Source organism: Pan troglodytes, chromosome 16 (genome assembly GCF_028858775.2).
Source record: "Pan troglodytes isolate AG18354 chromosome 16, NHGRI_mPanTro3-v2.0_pri, whole genome shotgun sequence".
NCBI classification, from domain to species: Eukaryota; Metazoa; Chordata; class Mammalia; order Primates; family Hominidae; genus Pan; species Pan troglodytes.
Genome location: NC_072414.2, coordinates 27,247,170 through 27,265,687, shown reverse-complemented (window position 1 = coordinate 27,265,687; position 18,518 = coordinate 27,247,170). Strand labels below are relative to the sequence as shown.

Below are 18,518 nucleotides of genomic sequence, written 5' to 3'. Positions count from 1 at the left end.
ACCTTTCTATCCATCAGAAGTTAAAATAGAAATGATGGATTGTGTCACTGACCAGTCCAGCAGCCTATTTCTTTCAACACATTACTGTGTATTTACTGTTTTAGCTGTATTGTTTTCAATTTCTGGCAAATAATCAGTTTTTGATCCTGGGTAGAAAATGTCAGTGCTCACATTTCCTATGGGTTTTGGCCTTTTTGTGAAAAGGTAGGGGAGAGCTAAGTGAATTACGATGCTGTCATCTGAAGAAACCACACTGTATTTCTTTCCCAAATTTTAGCAAGAACAGAACTGATCATCTGCTTGTACAAGCCTTTCCTTGAACTCTACCAGCAGTTCACTCAGGCTTCTCTGCCTGTTCTCTTTCATGCTGTGAGAATGTAGCATACAGAAGTCCTTTTAACCTTCCCTTTGCAAGGTTAATTGATTTAGTTAACCACAAGGAAGATAAATTTTGTCAAGGAATTTAGAAATCTAAATTTAGAAATTCAGGTATTTAGAATTTCACAACTAAGCTTAAATAATATTAAAATGAAAATAAGTTGCCTCAATGCAAATAGTTTATGGAGAATGCTTGTCTTTCATTAATTTATTGAAAACTGGCACCTCTCTCATCCACAGCTCTATTTCCCTGCATTCTATATACACACAAATGCTATCTGCTACTACCAGATACATTTGTGTATAATAATCTTAGAAATCAATACATTCTGAGTGTTAATAATAGCTAATACACATTGTAATTATCTGGTATTATAGATTATCATGCTTAAGTGTACCTCAATCACCATGAGTCTGTATCTTCTAATATCTTTTACTGACTGATATGGTTTGGTTCTGTGTCTCCACCCAAATCTCATCTTGAATTGTACTTCCATAATTCCCATGTGGGAGGGACCCAGTGGGAGATAATTGAATCATGGGGGCAGTTTCCCGCGTACTGTTCTTGCAGTAGTGAATAAGTCTTATGAGATCTGATGATTTTATCAGGGGTTTCCGCTTTTGCATCTTCCTCATTCTCTCTCTGCCTGCTGCCATCCGTGTAAGATGGGAGTTGCTCCTCCTTGCCTTCCACCATGATTGTGAGGCTTCCCTAGCCACGTGGAACTGTAAGTCCAATTAAACCTCTTTCTTTTGTAAACTGCCCAGTCTCTGGCAACTTATCAGCAGCATGAATGGACTAATACACTGACCCATAAGGAAGTATCTTTGTTTGGACTAATGGCATTATTTTCCTACCTATTTGGAACAATTCATTTAAAACTTCTCAATGTTAAGAATTGTGACAAGGATTCTTCTTGAGTTTTACATAATTTCACATTATCTTTTTGGATAAATAATTTGAGTCTTTATTTCCTCATAGTACCTTGTTCTCTTATCACCTTTTCTTCTTTTGGTCAGCCATATCCAGTCTTTCCATAACATTATTTAGCAATACTTTTAAAGCACCTACTCTGTGTCAAGTACTATGCTAGTTGCTGGATTTATTACAGAGAATAAAATAGACATTTTCTGTACTCACAACGTTTAGAGTCTAGCAGGGAAAATACATGTAATTATACAAAGTAGAGGAGAGAGAGAGACAAAAAGGGAGAGAGAAAGAAATACACCTAACTCAGATTTTTGCATTCCAGGTGTCAAAGGGGTTACCAGGTTAAGATGGCAGAAAGAAGGAGAAAAACGAGGCCTGTCAGGGATAATTAATAGCATTTTAAAGCCTAGGAGCAAGAGAAAGTATGATGACACAGAGGACCTGAAAATAGTGGTAGAGGCTATGATAGACTCTACCTTTTCACAATGAGGAAATATGGAGCTCATTAATTTATATATATATATAAGTTTGCCTGACTTCGTCCAAGTACATGGAAGTTTTGATGGTTCATGTTGCAGTGAAGATGAGTGAACTAAACAGAGAAGCTCTTACGTTGCAGAGGAGTTTAAATAAACAAGGTACAGTCATAGCATTGTGCTGTTATAGCTGGAGGGTTTGCAATGTATTTGATCAGGAGTTAAGCAAATAACTAAAGAGTCAAGTGGTCATGGTATAAGTTGGTAAGTTTTGATATGGTGAGGTAGAGAGTCAAACTAGAGAGGGGCTGCTCACTCTAAAGTTACTCAAAATACTCTATTTATCTAACAAAGCATGGGCTTAAAACCTCTGAATCAACCCAACTGTCTTATTTCCTAGCTGAGGAAACCAAGGCCTAGAGAAGTTAGAGACCAAAGTCTCACAACAAGTGAGCAGCAAAGATGGGACTGGAACACGTCTCCTGACTTTCACTTCGCTCACTTGCCATTGTTTAAAGAACCTTTTCTAGAGGCCAGGCACGGTGGCACTTTGGGAGGCCGAAGTGGGCAGATCACGAGGTCAGCAGATAGAGACCATCCTGGCAAACATGGTGAAACCCCGTCTCTACTAAAAATACAAAAAATTAGCCAGGCGTGGCAGCAGGTACCTGTGGTCCCAACTACCCAGGAGGCTGAGGCAGGAGAATGGTGTGAACCCAGGAGGCGGAGGTTGCAGCGAGCCAAGATTGCGTCACTGCACTCCAGCCTGGGGGACAGAATGAGACATGAAACTCCGTCTCAAAAAAAAAAAAAAAAAAAAGAACCTTTTCTAGAAACTTTAGTCAGTACTTTTGGAGCAGAAAAATTATATTTGATTTCAGAAAGTCGATTTTAGGAAGCATTTACAAACTAGACTACAACTGCTAAGCAAGAACTAAAATGTTTAATATGCTGCAAGAGCTTGCAACATTACACATAATGTAACTGGTGTAGATTGCAGAATACAAGATTTGAATGATTAAGGCAGCTTCCTTATATGGAAATTTGGACATTTTATAGGGCCTTTGCACTTGTAGTTCTTCTCCCAAATGCTAGCATGGCTCACTTCTTCATGCCTCTTACATGTCACCTTCTCAGCAAGGTCTTTCCTGGCTACTCTATGAATGCCACACTCCCACTCTAATATTTCCTCTGCTGGTTCCTTGCCTTAAATGTCTGTTTAACACTCATCCCTGTCTAACATGGGATATATTTTACTTCTTTAGTTTTTCTTACTGTCTGTGATCCTCAGCTAGAATGCAGGTTCTTAGTGAGGTAGGGATGGGGAGGTAAAAATTCTGACATCCTGAAGGAACTTAGTAAGTATTTATTGAATACTACATAAAACACAAGTACTTTGTCACTTATAAGACTACTTACATGCCAGGCATGGTGGTTCATGCCTGTAATCACAGAACTTTGGGCGGCTGAGGTGGGAGGGTTGCTTGAACCCAGGAGTTTGAGACCAGCCTGGGCAATATAGCAAGACCCTATCTCTACAAAAAATTTTTTTAAAAATTAGCTGGGCACAGTGGTGCATGTCTGTAGTCCCTACTACTCAGGATGCTGAGGTAGGAGGATCGCTTGAACCTAGGAGGTTGAGGCTGCAGTAAATCACATTTGCACCACTGCACCCAGCCCAGGCAACAGAAAGACCCTGTCTCTTTAAAAAAAAATTCTTTTTAAATTTTAAAAGATTATTTGGCTAATTTTAAAAGAAACTAAAAGTAAAAACTGACTTATTAATTATGTATGTAACTTAGTATTTCCATATACAAAATTTGCAAAGACAATTGAGCTTTAATAGGTAGTTATATTTTGTATTTGACAAATAGAAATCAGTTTTGACAGTTTTCAAGAAAAATGATAATATGTTTATGCTGTTTTTATGTGTGGATATGAAAAAATTCAATGTTAGAGGAGAGAATATAATAAAAAAGTAAAGGTAGACAGTAAGTTTACACATGTTCAAGTTCAGAAAACACTGACAATTTTCTAAACTCATAGTGCCAATTTCTACTTCCATCAGCAATGTATTGTTTTTGTTCCATATCTTTGTCAACAGTTGGTACTGTCGGGTTTTTAAAATTTTTTCTATTCTGATTGGTATATTGTGGTATCTTGTGTTGGTATTAGTTTGCATTTCCCTAATTACTACTGAGATTGAACTTCTTTCCATATATTTATCTGCCGTTTCGTGTCTTGTCTATTTTTCTATTGTGTTATCTATCCTTTTTATTGATGTACATTTTTTCTTTATATGTTCTAGATATGAGAACTTTGTCAAATATTTTTGTTGGAGATATCTTTTCCCATTCTGTTGTTTGACTTTTCACTGTTTTAGTGGTATCTTTTATGAGCAGAATTTGTCAATTTAGTGCAGTACAGTTTATTATTTTTCCCTTATGGTTAGTGTTTTCAATGTCCTCTTTAAGAAAACATGTATAAGTTCAAGGCCATGAAGAAATGTTATGATATCTTCTAGAAAGTTTATTGTTTACCTTCCAGATTTAGATCTACACTATCCTCCCTCCTCCACCCCCAGCTGATTTTTATGGATGGAGTGAGGTTAGGTTTAGCTTTTATGTTTTCCGCATGTACATACAATGGAATCAGCACTGTGGATGTAAAGGATAATTCTTTCTCCCGGGCTCTGCAGTGTTACCTTTCTCATAAATTAAGTATTCATACAACTGTGTCCCTTTTTCCAAACTCTTTTATCTGTTCTCTTGGTCTAATTGTCTATTTTTGTTCTAGTAACACAGTGTCTGAATTATAGTAGCTTTTAAGTAAGTCTTGATATTTAATAGAATACGTTCTCCAGCTTTGTTCATTAGAATTATCTTGGTATTTTTTAACCCTTTGCATTTCCATGAATATTTTAGATTCAGTTTGTCAATTTGAATAAAAAAAACCAGCTGGAATTCAGATTAGGAATGTATTAAACATATAAAGTAATTAGGGGAAAATGTCAAACTTCAAACTCTGAACAGTAAATACTTAATCACATGTGATGCTAAGGAACCTTCAAATCCAAAAAAGAGAAATCAAGGGCACCAAATGTAACAAACTCCTGTACTTTTTCCATCTTATTGTGATTTTTTGCACTGGGCTATGTAAAAATTCTTCAGCTCAATCAGCTGATGATTATATCTGTTCCTTCTGCTATTCATCCCAAGTACTAAGATTCTGTTTTATTTAAACTTATAATTGTTTCACTTTCATAGCAGCCAGTTTTGTTAAGACAGACACATCTTCCCTAATTTATCTGATACTAATTATAATAATTTTATTTTGTTTCCCCTATTAATTCAGTTTCCTAAAAGGTAAAATTCTTTTGTTTGTTGAGTTCAATGCCTCATGCCTCTTTTTTGTGCTTGTTTTGGTTTTCCTTCAATTTTGGTAATTATTGACTATCGGTTTATATTTATGGATAAGCATCTTGATTCCTGATTACTGCTATCTGCAATGTATGTTCTCACTTTCAGTGACAATCTTTTATGTCCTGGTCCTGAGTGCAGGCTCCAAATATAAGAGCTGTCTTTCGAAGATAGGGGAGAGGAAATGTTAGAAGTCGTAAAGGGAACTGCTAAAAAGGACTGAGAACAACTTAAGTAACAATGTTATAAGACACAGTGGAAGGAAGGAGCGGTTTTGTATCTAAGTAACTGATGCACTTATCTGTATTATATTCTTCATCTTATTTTTGTAGAGTTTAAGAAAAATAGAGTTTATCTTTCCCTCCCATTCCTCCTACTTCTCCAGTTAGCAATTTCTATTTGTAATTCTTTTGAAAGATGCCTTATAACTTTATGCAATACACTTATATCTCTACTAATATAGCATCTTCAGACACTCTCTATAGCTTTATTGTCCCCTACTATAAAGGGTGAGGAATTAGCTAAATTTTATTTGATGTTTACCATATGCTGGGCACTGTATTAACTCATTTATCCTCACAACAACCCTGAATTATGTACTATTATTATCCCCATTTTGCAGATGATGAAGCTGAGGCATCTAGAAGTTAACAAGGTCAAATTTACATAGCAAGCCAGTGGTGGGATACGCTCAAGCACACTGGCTTTGATGCCTCTGCTTTACCCTCTTTGCAATATGGCTTCTCTATAGGTCAGCAAAATACCTATATTATAACTCTGTTATTGAAGGATTATAGAAGAATATTAGGTACTTTTCTCAAGCTATTTAGCTATGAAATTTTAAATGAGAAATTTAAGTGTAGAAATTTGTCATATGTTATAAAATTATTTCTGACAGAATTCTGATAGCAATGGTTCCTCAGTACTGATGCTTAGCAAATATGTATTGGATGAATTCTTGTGCTGCATTTAGTTATTTTATTAGTAATTGTGAAAAGAATTCCCCTGTACTGTTAAAGCAATTTGATGGCAGAATAACTTTAGAACATTAATCCTTACTTTTAAATGAATTCTCCTTGGGCAAACAATACATAAAGATGAAATGATCCAGCATAAAGTGAACAATAGGCTTTTATTAAAGTGTCTAAATGTGGCAGTAACTAAAGAGGTCAGCTGGCAACTGCACTGTTTTGGAAAGCTGCTGACTTTGGGAGCAAAGTGATGTTGACAAAGTCACCTCTACTGTTCAGATTTTGAAGTTTGATGACATCCTGTGTTCACTCTGTAAATAAAAATACCTTAAGAAAAAAAAAGGAAACAAAATGTTTTCCCCTCCTTCCCCAAATGGCACACTCTCTTGGCTGTAGTCCCATAAATATGTTCATTGAAACAAAACCAAAAATGTGTAAAGCCAGACATAAAACCAAAATTCTCTATAAGAAAGCTGACTTGAAGACATTCATAGAAAAGTGACATGTCTAAAGCCTCTTATACCTTAATTACATCATCCTTAAATAGATTTTTTAATGCCCTGTTCAGAATTTGACCTTAAGTTTTTAAAAATCCAATTTAATTACTTTATGTCTCCACTATATAAGATTTGAGAAGGATTAAAATCCATCTCAAAGTCATTCATGAGCATCGTCTTCATTATTTTTTCTTTTATTCTTTTATTTGTTGTTTAAATAACATAATATTTGAATGAAAATGTTAAAAATTCTGTTCAAAGGCGTTGTTAAATTCCTTCTGAAAACTGAAGAGAGTTTTCCTTTTTTTTATTCCTTCAATCAAGTAGGTATAACCTGAGATAAACATGATGTTCAGAGGCATATAATAGAGTTCAGAATATAAGAACAAGCTGATGATCAAGTAGTTTCCTGCCAATCCAGGAAATGTCCCACAATACAGAACAGTTTGGAAAATATGGGAGAAAAATTAAGAGATATAGAGGAGAATTTAAGGAGGTCACACTTTCAAATAAATAGGAATAAATAGGTGGTGGTAGAAAAATAATTTTTGAAAATAGAAGAAAATTGTCCCTAGTTTTAAAAATAGATGATTATTCAGATTAAAGCTCCCACCCAAAACTTGTTAGATGCTGTCAGGGTTATACTCTCCAACTCCAAAGAAAAAGAGAAATGTAGTGATACAGAAAAGACAAGGAAAGGAAATTTTAAATAATATAGATATGACATGACCAAAAATTTTTAGAAAATGGTTGTGAAACTGCCTTTGCAAAATTATGATAGTAAAAGAAATCTGACATAGTTGACTCCATTTTGCTTCTAACCTCCAAGCCATCCTTGGTCATTCCTAGGCAAAGGCCAAGCTAAACTTGGGAGGAATTTAGTTTATAGTTTAAAGCAATTATAACAATAGTCCCTCCCTAATCTAACCCTCCCCTTGCTTAGAGACCAAAAACCTCCTTTGTAAGAATAGGATTATGGGAAGGGCTTCAGTGTGGCTAAAATGTAGGGATAGTGTCTATAATCCCTTACTGCTCAAGATATCATGTGGCCAGAGGTCACAAGATTTGTGACTTTTCCAATTATTCCTATAGATAACATCACTATGTAGAAGCTAAGATTGGTTTTTAAGATATTTTTCAGTCTGAGCCCACGTGGACCCATGACTTATGACTCAGCTGGTCCTGCAGCCCCACCAGAGGTAGACTCAGTGCATGAGGGCTATTTTCTACACCCTTGTGATTTCTTCCCCAACCAATCAGCAACACCCATTTCCTGTCCCCCTGACCACTAAATTCTCCATAAAAACCCTAACCCCTGAGTCTTTGGAGAGACATATTTGAGTGATAACTTCAGTTCTCCTGTGTGGGCGAGGTTCCCGTCAGTTAAACTCTTTCTCTACTACAATGCCAGAATCTCAGTGAATTAATTTTGTCTGTGAAGTGGTTAGAAAGAACCCATCATGAAATTACAGTGGCAATACAAATTGAGAAGTGGGAAGAAACATGTCTATTCAGAGTCACCTCTAGATGAATGAAATAATATTAGGAGGACCTCTTTTAGAAAAATCCATAAAACTGCCCTTTTTCTTACCTTCTTATTGAAGTATTCCCACAGAGAAAAGAGCACAAATCAAGAATACAGCTTAATGAATGTTTACAAAGTGATCACACCTGTGTGACTATTACCAGAGTCAAGAAATAAACATTATCAAAACCACAGAAGTTCTCCCTTCTTTGTGCCCTTCACAGTCACTATTGCTCCCCTCTTACCAGAAGGTAACCACAGTTCTCACAATTAATACATAGATTATTAGTTTTGCTTGTTTTTGAACTATATATGGATGAAAATATTTGGTATTTACTCCTATGTATTCTATTGTGCCTGGCCTCTTTTGAAACCACCTTTGCAAAATTATGACAGTAAGAGAAATATGACATAGTTGACTCCATCTTGCTTCTAGCCTTACAAGCTGGCTGTCTTCACTCTGTCCTTGGCATAGGCCAAGCTAACCATGGGAGGAATTTAGTTCATAGTTTAACCTTAAAGCAAGGGTGATGATAGCTCTCTCCAAAGCTAAACTGCCTTTGTAAACCTATTGAAAGACCACAAGATTAGGAAGGAAACTGAACTCTGCTAAAATGTAGGCATAGTTTCTATAATCCCTTACTGCTCAGAGGTCATCATGGGACCAGAGGTCACAAGATTTATGACTTCCCCAGTTGCTCCTGTAGATAACATCACAATTGAAGAACCTAAGATTGGCCTTTTGAGGGTTTTCTTCAGACTTTTCCATTTCTGATGACCAGCTGACTCCACTCATACCCATGGAATTTAGGGACACCCCTCAGAGAGAAGGTCAGGGTTCAGAAAACTGACTGAATATTTTGAGAGATTTTATTTTTTTCTCCCTGCCAAAATTCCATTGAAATGACAGAAGAAATATAAAATAATAATAAATCTATAGCAACTTTAGAAAGCAGGGAAGAGTGCCATCAGCAGTGTGAGTTTTTGGAACGTATAAAAGAAATAGGATAAGGTGGATGGCCAATTACAACAAAGTTGACCCTGCAACTCCATGAAGAAGGAAAAGATTCTGCAAAACAAAAGGAACCATGAAAATAAGCCAAAGATTAACAACTGCAGGGAACTAGAAGGAATAGGCTGTGTCTGGAGAGCCAGCTATTTAATTATAGGGTAGTAAAACAATTGCACCAGCACTCTCCTTGCAAAGCAGTTGGCTTTCTTACATATGGGATAAAGCCACAAATATAGAAATCTAAATCTGATGTGAGAGATTCCCAAAGGAGCCTTTGATTGGGTAGAGTCTCCCCTGACTTATGGGCCCCAAAAGAGAAGGAAGTGTATACACTCAAAAGATATCCAACCATATAAGCCAGCTAACAGTGTGTCCAGAGCCCATGTAATCATCTACACCCTTGGAGCCAGGTGAACATTTTCACTTGAAATATATTCCAGCTAACAATGTAAGAACCAGAGAGAGAGGCATCAAACTTAGCAAACAAAATAATATATCCTTTGGGAAAACAAAATTAAGTTGGGAAATAAATGAAATTTCAGAATTATTTTACTTAATATTTTTAGTGACATTCAAGCAGATAATATATCTGAAAAAAAAGCCATGAAAATGAAATGATTCCTGATTTTTTAAAAATCAGTAGTTGGGCTGAAAAGTAGAAAGAACAAACTAAAGATCAGTTTAATGAACTGAAAGGCTGGACAGACTAATTTTCACATAGCTCCATGTAAAATGGCAAACAGGAAAAGAGTATAAGAATTTGTTATGCTTAACATCATTTCTTTTCCTTTTTGGGTTTTGCAAATTCTCTTGTAATTCTTTTGTCAGTCTTTCTTTCCCAATCTTGCTTTACATTTTCCAGAAATTTCTTACTGTTCTTGTATGTTGGTAGCATGCCTCTAACTTTGCAGAATTTCTAAAAATATATTTTATTATATATTATTATAAATAAATATATGTAAGAAACACATATATTTCTTGAGATGGAATCTCACTCTGTCACCCAGGCTGGAGTGCAGTGGCTGATCTTGGCTCACTACAACATCCACCTTCCATGTTCAAGCAACTCTTGTGCCTCAGCCTTCTGAGTAGCTGGGATTACAGGCACGCACCAACACGCCTGGCTAATTTTTGTATTTTTAGTGGAGACGGGGTTTCTCCACGTTGGCCAGCCTGGTCTTGAACTCCAGGCCTCAGGCGATCCGTCTGCCTCGGCCTCCAGAAGTGCTGGGATTACAGGCATGACTCACCACGCTCAGCCTCTAAGAATATATTTTTAGATTTACCTTTCTACTGTCACTTCAGGACAATTTGGAAAGGGATGAGACATAAATACTTAAGTTCAATTGATCACCTTGAACCACAACAATATAATCTTAAGATTTTTTTTAATGCTTTTTTTTCAGCATCTACATTAAGGATACATATCATCTTAAGATTTGAGGGAAGAGCCTTTCACATTCATTACCTTGGGGTTTTTAAATTTTCTTTTATATTTGGTTTATTTTTCAGAATGTGCATAGAAACCATGTTCCCAGAAGTACTTTTCTCAGTAGATTGCCTTGTCCACCAGAGTGACCTGAAGATTGGTGATGGTCTCTCTCCACTTAGAACAATCATACACATTCAGAGTATTTCTCACTAGGCACCTGCTAGCACTGGACAGTATAGTTAGTCTATGAAGGTTAGTAGACTTGCTTAAGGTTTTTTTGTTTTTGTGGCAACCAAGTAGGTGAAGTAAGTTGACCAGCTGGCTCTTTTTCAATAACAAAGTTTATAAATAAAAATGCATTCGTGATCTTGTGTGTATATTGACAGCTTTAAAATGCAAGACCTTGATTACAATCCTATGTAAAAATCCCATAAAATATATTTATATATGATTTCATCTAGAAAAAACTATTCCAAATACATTATACACATTTTTTAAAATAAATAAAAATTTATTTTACAGTTTTTAAATGTGAAAATGATTCCTGGATCAGTTTCTGCAGTAGAAGACTTCTAGTGGTTCTTATGTGTTGTAGTCTTAGTTTAGGCTATGAAGCAAAGATATTTGTTGTTTTTAGTTCTTGATTTCTAGCTTAATTAAATAGTGGTCAAAGAATGTACTTCATATGATTTTAGTTTCTTTAAATTCATTGAGGCTTGCTTTATGGCCTAGCACACAATCAATTTTGGTAACTGATTTATATGCACTTGTAAAGAATATGTATTCTGTTATCATTGTGTGCACTGTTATATATATGCCAATTAAGTAAAGTGTACTAAAAGTTTTCTTTAGATCTTCTACATCTTTGCTAATTTTTTCTTTATCAGTAACTGAGAGAGGTGGTTGTATGGATTTGTTTTCTCGTTTAAGTTCTGTCAGATTTTGCTTTAGTTATTTGAAGATATGTGAAATCAAATTTAGAATTATTTTCTTTTCCTGGTGGATTTTCTTTTGCTACATGTTCCACTTCAATAATAAAATAACTATACCAACTTTCTTTTGCTTAATATTTCCATAGTATATCTTTTTCCACCTTTTTATTTCTAACCTTTCTCTATCCTTGAATTTAAGGAATATGCCTTTTAAGCAACATCTGGTTGTACTTTTAATCCAGTTTGGAAATATTTGGCTTTTAATTGGAGCAATTGCTTTTAATATACTTACAGATATATTTGTGTTTATACTTATCCTCTATTTTCTGCCTCTCTCCTGTTATATGCTCCTTTTTTTTTCTTCTTTACAATATTTAAGTTAATTAGGCATTCTTCATTATTCTGTTCCCCCCTTTATTGGTTTATTAATTATACATTCATTTACTGTGTTTTACTGCATATGCTAAGGAATACAATATATTGCCTGGACTTATTACGACCTAATATAACTTTTCAGATATTTACATTTCTTGGACAATGCTAGGTCTGTAAAGTATTTTAACCTTATTTATTACCATCCTTTGTGTTGTTAATCATTTTAGTCCTATATATGTTTTAGCTCCCAGAAGACATTATAATTACTGTTTTTTACAATCAATAACCATTTATATTCACCCACATTTTTATTCTTTCTGTCATATTTCATTCCTTTCTGAATTTCTATGTATCCATTTGGAATCTTCTTTTTTTCTTTTTTTTTTCTTTTTTTTTTTTGTCCAACAGAACTCATGTTAGTATATATTTTAGTGAGAATATGCTGGTGAAAATTTTACATGCTTTTGTTAGTCTGGAAATGTCTTTATTTTGCCTTCTTGTTTGGAGAGTTTCTTTCTTTCTTTCCTTCTTTCTTTTTCTGTCTCTCTTTCTTCCTCCCTCCCTCCTCTTTCTTTCTTTTTCTTTCCTTTTCTTTCTTTCTTTCTCTCTCTCTTTCTTTTTCTTTCCTTCTTTCTTTCTTTTTTCCTTCTTTCTTTCTTTCTTTTTCTTTCCTTCTTTCTTTCTTTTTTCCTTCTTTCTTTCTCTCTTTCCTTCTTTCTTTCTCTCTCTCTCTCTTTCTTTCCTTCTTTTTTTCAGAGTCTCTCTCTGTCACCCAGGCTGGAGTGGTGCAGTGGCACAATCTCAGAACACTGCAACCTCCACCTTCCAGGCTCAAGCAATCCTCCTGTCTCAGCCTCCCAAGTAGCTGGGACTACAGGCACATGCCACCACGCCTGGCTAATTTTTTGTATTTTTTGTAGAGATAGGGTTTCACCATGTTGCCCAGGCTTGTCTCAAACTCCTTGGCTCAAGCAATCTGCCTGCCTCAGCCTTACAAACAGCTGGGATTACAGGGTTGAGCCATTGTGCCCAGCCCTAGAGAGTTTTTTGCTGGGTATAAAATTCTAGAAAGACAGTTCTCTTTTGGCATCTTGAAGATATATTTCCATTGTCTGTCTTTTATTATTTCCATTAAGAAGTCAACCATAATTCTTACTGCTATACCTTTGAAGATAATGTATAGTTTTGCCATTTATCTGTTTTCTGGTTTTTTTCTTTGTCCTTTGTCTTTGGTTTTCATCAGTTTTACTGTGCTATACCTAGGTGCTGTTTTCTTTGCCTGCATGTCTTTCACTTCAGAAATTCTTTGCCTTTATTACTTACATTGTTCTGTCGTATTTTTTTCTCTTCTGCTCCCTCTGGGACTCTAATTAGATACACCTTTTTACCAGGCCTATATAGCTATAATGTTTTCAGTATTTCCATTCTTTTTATTCACCAAGTTTCAGCTTAAATACTTTCTGGCATTTCTTCTAAATCACTAAGCCTCTCTTCAGCTTCCAGTATTCTATTTAACCTATTTATTAAGTCCTTAGTTTCAGTGATTACATTTTTTTAAGTTTCAGGTTGCTTTTCAGTTCTTTTTTATACATTCCAGCCAGCTCTCTGGAATCTATAAATTATTCATCCTATCATCTATTTTTGACATATTAGTCACATGTCTTTTTTAAAACAATTTTTTCTTGATGCATAACAGATGTCCATAGTTTTGGGGTACATGTAAGTAATTTAATACATTCATATAATTTGTAAAGATCAAATCAGTATACTTGGAATATCTATCACCTTAACTTTTTTTAAGATTCTAGAAACACTTGAATTATTCTCTACTAACTATTTTGAAATGTACAATAAATTATTGTAAACTGTAGCCACCCTAATGATTTATCAAATACTAGGTCTTATTTCTTCTATTAATCATGTATTTGTACCTATTAATCAATTTATCTTCATAGTTCCCTTCCCCTTGCCCTTCCTGGCATCTGGTAACCACCAATCTACTCTCTATCTTCTCAAGATCAACTTTTTTAGTTCCTACATTGAGTATGAACATGCATTACTTGTCTTTCTGGGCTTGGCTTATTTCACTTAATGTAGTGACTTCCAGTTCCATCCATGTTGTTGCAAATGACAGGATTTGGGCCTTTTTTGCAGCTGAATAATATTTCATTGTGTATCTATACCACATTTTCTTTATCCGTTCATCTGTTCATACACACTTAGGTTGATTCCATATTTTGACTATTGTGAATAATGCTGCAATAAACATGGGAGTGCAGATAGCTCTTTAACATATTGATTTCCTTTCTTTTGGATATATACCCAGTAGTGGAATTACTGGATCATATGGTAGTTCTATTTTTAGTTTTTTGAGAAACCTCTATACTGTTCTCCATAGTCACTCTGCTAATTTACATTCCCACCAACAGTGTATGAGAGTTACCCTTTTCCACATCCTCACCAGCATCTGCTACTGCCTGTCTTTTTGACATAAACCATTTGGACCGGGGAGAGATAATATGTCACTGTTGCAAAGTAACTGCAGTTGCAGACTATGAATTTTAACCATTATAACTATGCTCAAACACATCTTTATTAATTAAAATAGGAACCATTACAATCAACACATTTTTGCCAATAAGAAATAAGTTTGTTTATTCCTATGGTGTAAAAGTTTGTGCTTTAGGATTCAACAAACTCTTGGAAAGCATTTTCTGCATTCTGCTGGTTGTGGAAGCATTTTCCCTGCAAAAGGTTGTCAAGATGCTTAAAGAAGTAGGAGCTGGTTGGTGAGAGGTCAGGTGAATACGGCAGATGAGGCAAAACTTTGTAGCCCAATTCATTCAACTTTTGAAGTGCTGGTTGTGCGACATGAGGTCAGGTGTTGTCGTGAAGAACTGGGCCCTTTCTGTTGACCAATGCCAGCTTAGGCATTGCAGTTTTTGGTTCATCTCATCAATTTGCTGAGCATACATCTCAGATGTAATCATTTCGCCAGGATTCAGAAAGCTGTAGTGGATCAGACCAGCAGCAGACCACCAAACAATGACTGTGACCTTTTTTTGGTGCAAGTTTGGCTGTAGGAAGTGGCTTTGGAGCTACTTCTCGGTTCAGCCACTGAGATGATCATCACCAGTTGTGGTATAAAATCCACTTTTCATCACATGTCACAATCCCATCAAGAAATGGTTCATTGTTGCACAGAAAAAGAGAAAACGACACTTCAATACAATGATTTTTTTTTATTTTTGCTAAGCTCTTAAGGCACCCACTTATCTAGCTTTTTCACCTTTCCAATTTGCTTCAAATACCAGATGACCATAGAATGGTTGACATTGAGTTCTTTGGCAACTTCTCGTGTAGTTGTTAGAAGATCAGCTTCAATGATTACTCTCGGTTGTTGTCAACTTCCAACGGCTGGCCACTGTGCTCCTCATCTTCAAGGCTCTTGTCTCCTTTGTGAAACTTCTCGAACCACCACTGCACTGGACATTTGTTAGCAGTTCCCAGACCAAATGCGTTGTTGATGTTGCAAGTTGTCTCTGCTGCTTTATGACTGATTTTGAAGTCAAATAAGAAAATCACTCGAATTTGCTTTTTGTTTAACATCATTTCCATAGCCTAAAATAAACATAAAATATATACCAAGTAATAAGTCATTAGCAAAAAAAATGAGAAATATGCATTAAAATGATGTATGACATAACCACATGTATTTAAAAATGTATTCCAATATCAAATGGCAAATTTCAACAATGCTAAAACCACAATTACTTTTGCACCAACTTACATTTCTCCGATTACTGATATTGAGTATTTTTTCATATTTGTTGACCATTTGTACGTCCTCTTTTGAGAAATGTCTATTCAGAGCTCTTGACCATTTTTTTGATTTGCTTTTTTTTTTTTTTTTGCTATTGAGTTTTGTTTGAGCTCCTTATATATTCTGGCTATTAATCCCTTGTATGATGGATAGGTTGCAATATTTTCTCCCATTCTGTGGGTTGTCTCTTCACTCTATTGATTGTTGTCTTTGCTGTGCAGAAGCTTTTTAGCTTGACATGATCCCATTGGTCCATTTTTGCTTTGGTTGCCTGTGCTTTTGGTGTCTTACACAAAATAAATACTTGCCCAGACAAATGCCCTGGAGTCATTCTCCAACGTTTTCTTCTAGTAGTTTCATAGTTTCAGGTCTTAGATTTAAGTCTTAAGTCAATTTCGATTCAATTTTTGTGTATGAATAGCCCTGTGCACACACAACATGATTTTTTTTTTAGAAAAACCTAAAGATGCCACCAAAATAATGTTAGAACTGATAAATGAATTCAATAATTGCAGGATACAAAAATCAGTAGTGTTTATATACACCAACAACAAACAATCTGAGAAGAAAACCAAGGAAATAGTCTCATTTGCAATAGCTACGAATAATATATAATACCTAGGAATCAATTTAACCAAAGAACTGAAAGATCTGTACAATAAAAAGTATAAAACACTGATGAAAGAAATTGAAGAGAAAACAAAAGGAAAAGATATTCCATGCTCATGGATTGGAAGAATTAATATTGTTAAAATGACAGTACTCCCCAAAGCAATTTACAGATTTGATGTAGTCCCTATCCAAATACCAAGGATGTTCTTCACAGAAATAGAAAAAAAAAAATCCTGAAATGTATATAAAACCATGAAAGACTTCAAGTGGCCGAAGCAATCCTGAGCCAAAAGAACAAAGCTAGAGACATTACACTACCTGATGTAAAAAAAAAAAAAAAAAAAAAAAAAAAAAAATTTTTTTAAACTGAGTCTCACTCTGTAGCCCATACTGGAGTGCAGTGGTGTGATCTCACCTCACTGCAGCCTCTTGCCTCCTAGATTCAAGCCATTCTCCTGCCTCAGCCTTCCAAGTAGCTGGGATTACAGGCACCTGCCACCATACCCAGATAATTTTTTTTTTTTTTTGTATTTTTAGTAGAGATGGGGTTTCACCATGTTGGCCAGGCTGATCTCAAACTCCTGACCTCAAGTGATCCACCCGCCTCAGCCTCCCAAAGTGCTGGGATTACAGGCATGAGCCATTGCGCCCAGCCTGACTTCAAAATTTACTACGAAGCTATAGTAACCAAATCTACATGGTAGTGGTATAAAAACAAACATGTAGACCAATGGAATAAGCTAGAGAACCCAGATATGAATCCCTACACTTAGAGCCAACTTATCTTTGACAAAGGCACCAAGAGCATACAATGAGGAAAGGACAGTCTCTCCAATGAATGATGCTGGGAAAACCAGATAACTATATGCAAAAGAAGGAAATACAGTTCTTTTTAATTTTAGCAAATAATTTCAATAAATGAGTCACCTGTGGATCTGGGTTTTTTCCCCTCCTGTCCTGTTTTGTGTCATGTCTGTTATTCCTTTCTTTATTAATGCTGAATATTGAATTTGTTAAACTGTAGTGATTCTGGATAATGTTACCTCTCTCCATGAATCTGTTTGGCCAGCAGAGTGTTGGCAGATTATCTTAATTCTGGGACTCAATTACAGATTTCATAATACTCAGCCTGCCTCTTGTTTATCTCTGCTTTTCCAGTTTGTGGACACCTGGATTCCCAGTTGAGATCCTGGGGTTTTTAATCAGAATCCCTCTCCCTTGGAGGTTTCTAAAATCTAGCTTTTGTCTCCATAGGACTGTGAGACTGTGGAAAAACCTTGCTCAGTCCTTCACTGGCTTTCTGCCTACCTTATTATACCCTTCTGTAATTCAATAATTGTACAAATCATTCAGCAAATAATTTCTTATTCTTCAGCTCATTTATCTTTTGGAAATGCATGCTTTATTGTTTGTACTAGGTTTTATAAAATAATCGCATGCATCATAAAATATATGCTTTTAAAATATAGTAGCTTTCCTTATCTCAGCATTTAAAAAAAGATGAAACTTCTTCATATAGTCTGTTTTCCCTGGTACCCAAGTAAAGTTTGTTTGTTTTTCCTGTTCTATTTTTTTTTTTTTTTCATTTTCTTAACCAGGCTTCAGACTCTGTATCATTAAAGTAGTTATTCGTGTTTGGATAGTCATAAGATTATAAAATTTAGCGTTGGAAGGAACCTAAGACATCATCTACTGTTGGCTAACCTCCCACACAGTGCAGAAATGTTTTCTGCAGCATCCTTGGCATATGCTCATCCGGTCTCAATTTGGATATCTTCAGCAAAGGAGCTCATCATTTCCTGAAACAATCCATTCTGTTGGACAACTCTATTTTAAAAATCCTTATGTTGAGCTAAAATATGCCTCTTTGTAACTTATACTCATTTAATCATTGTTTCAAGTTTTCCTTCTGGAATAAGTCAAAACAAGAGAACATTTCAGATAACTGTACTTAAAGCAGATCTTAATGCCATTCCTGTCTCTCTCGCTCTCTGTATGTATGTCTTTTTTTTTCTTTCTTGTCCCAAAGCATTGAACATAAATTTCTAAACTTGGATTAATAGTCATAAGGAGGTCATCTATTTGGTAATAATTTTTAAATTAGCTTTATTGTAGACAAATTCCTCTGATATTTG

General features: G+C 35.4%; 2 protein-coding genes across 5 annotated transcripts in view; both read left to right on the top strand.

The window, feature by feature from the left end:
* The window catches only part of DPH6 (diphthamine biosynthesis 6), a 405,738-nt gene that overhangs the window by 220,946 nt on the left and 166,274 nt on the right, over positions 1-18,518 (top strand). The gene's annotated exons all lie outside the window — the stretch shown is intronic.
* On the top strand, positions 12,296-12,866 carry LOC129137129 (NADH-ubiquinone oxidoreductase chain 2-like). The gene is given in 2 exon segments (XM_054666897.2): positions 12,296-12,322; positions 12,325-12,866. Coding segments are annotated over 2 exon segments (516 nt in total). The 3' UTR covers positions 12,814-12,866.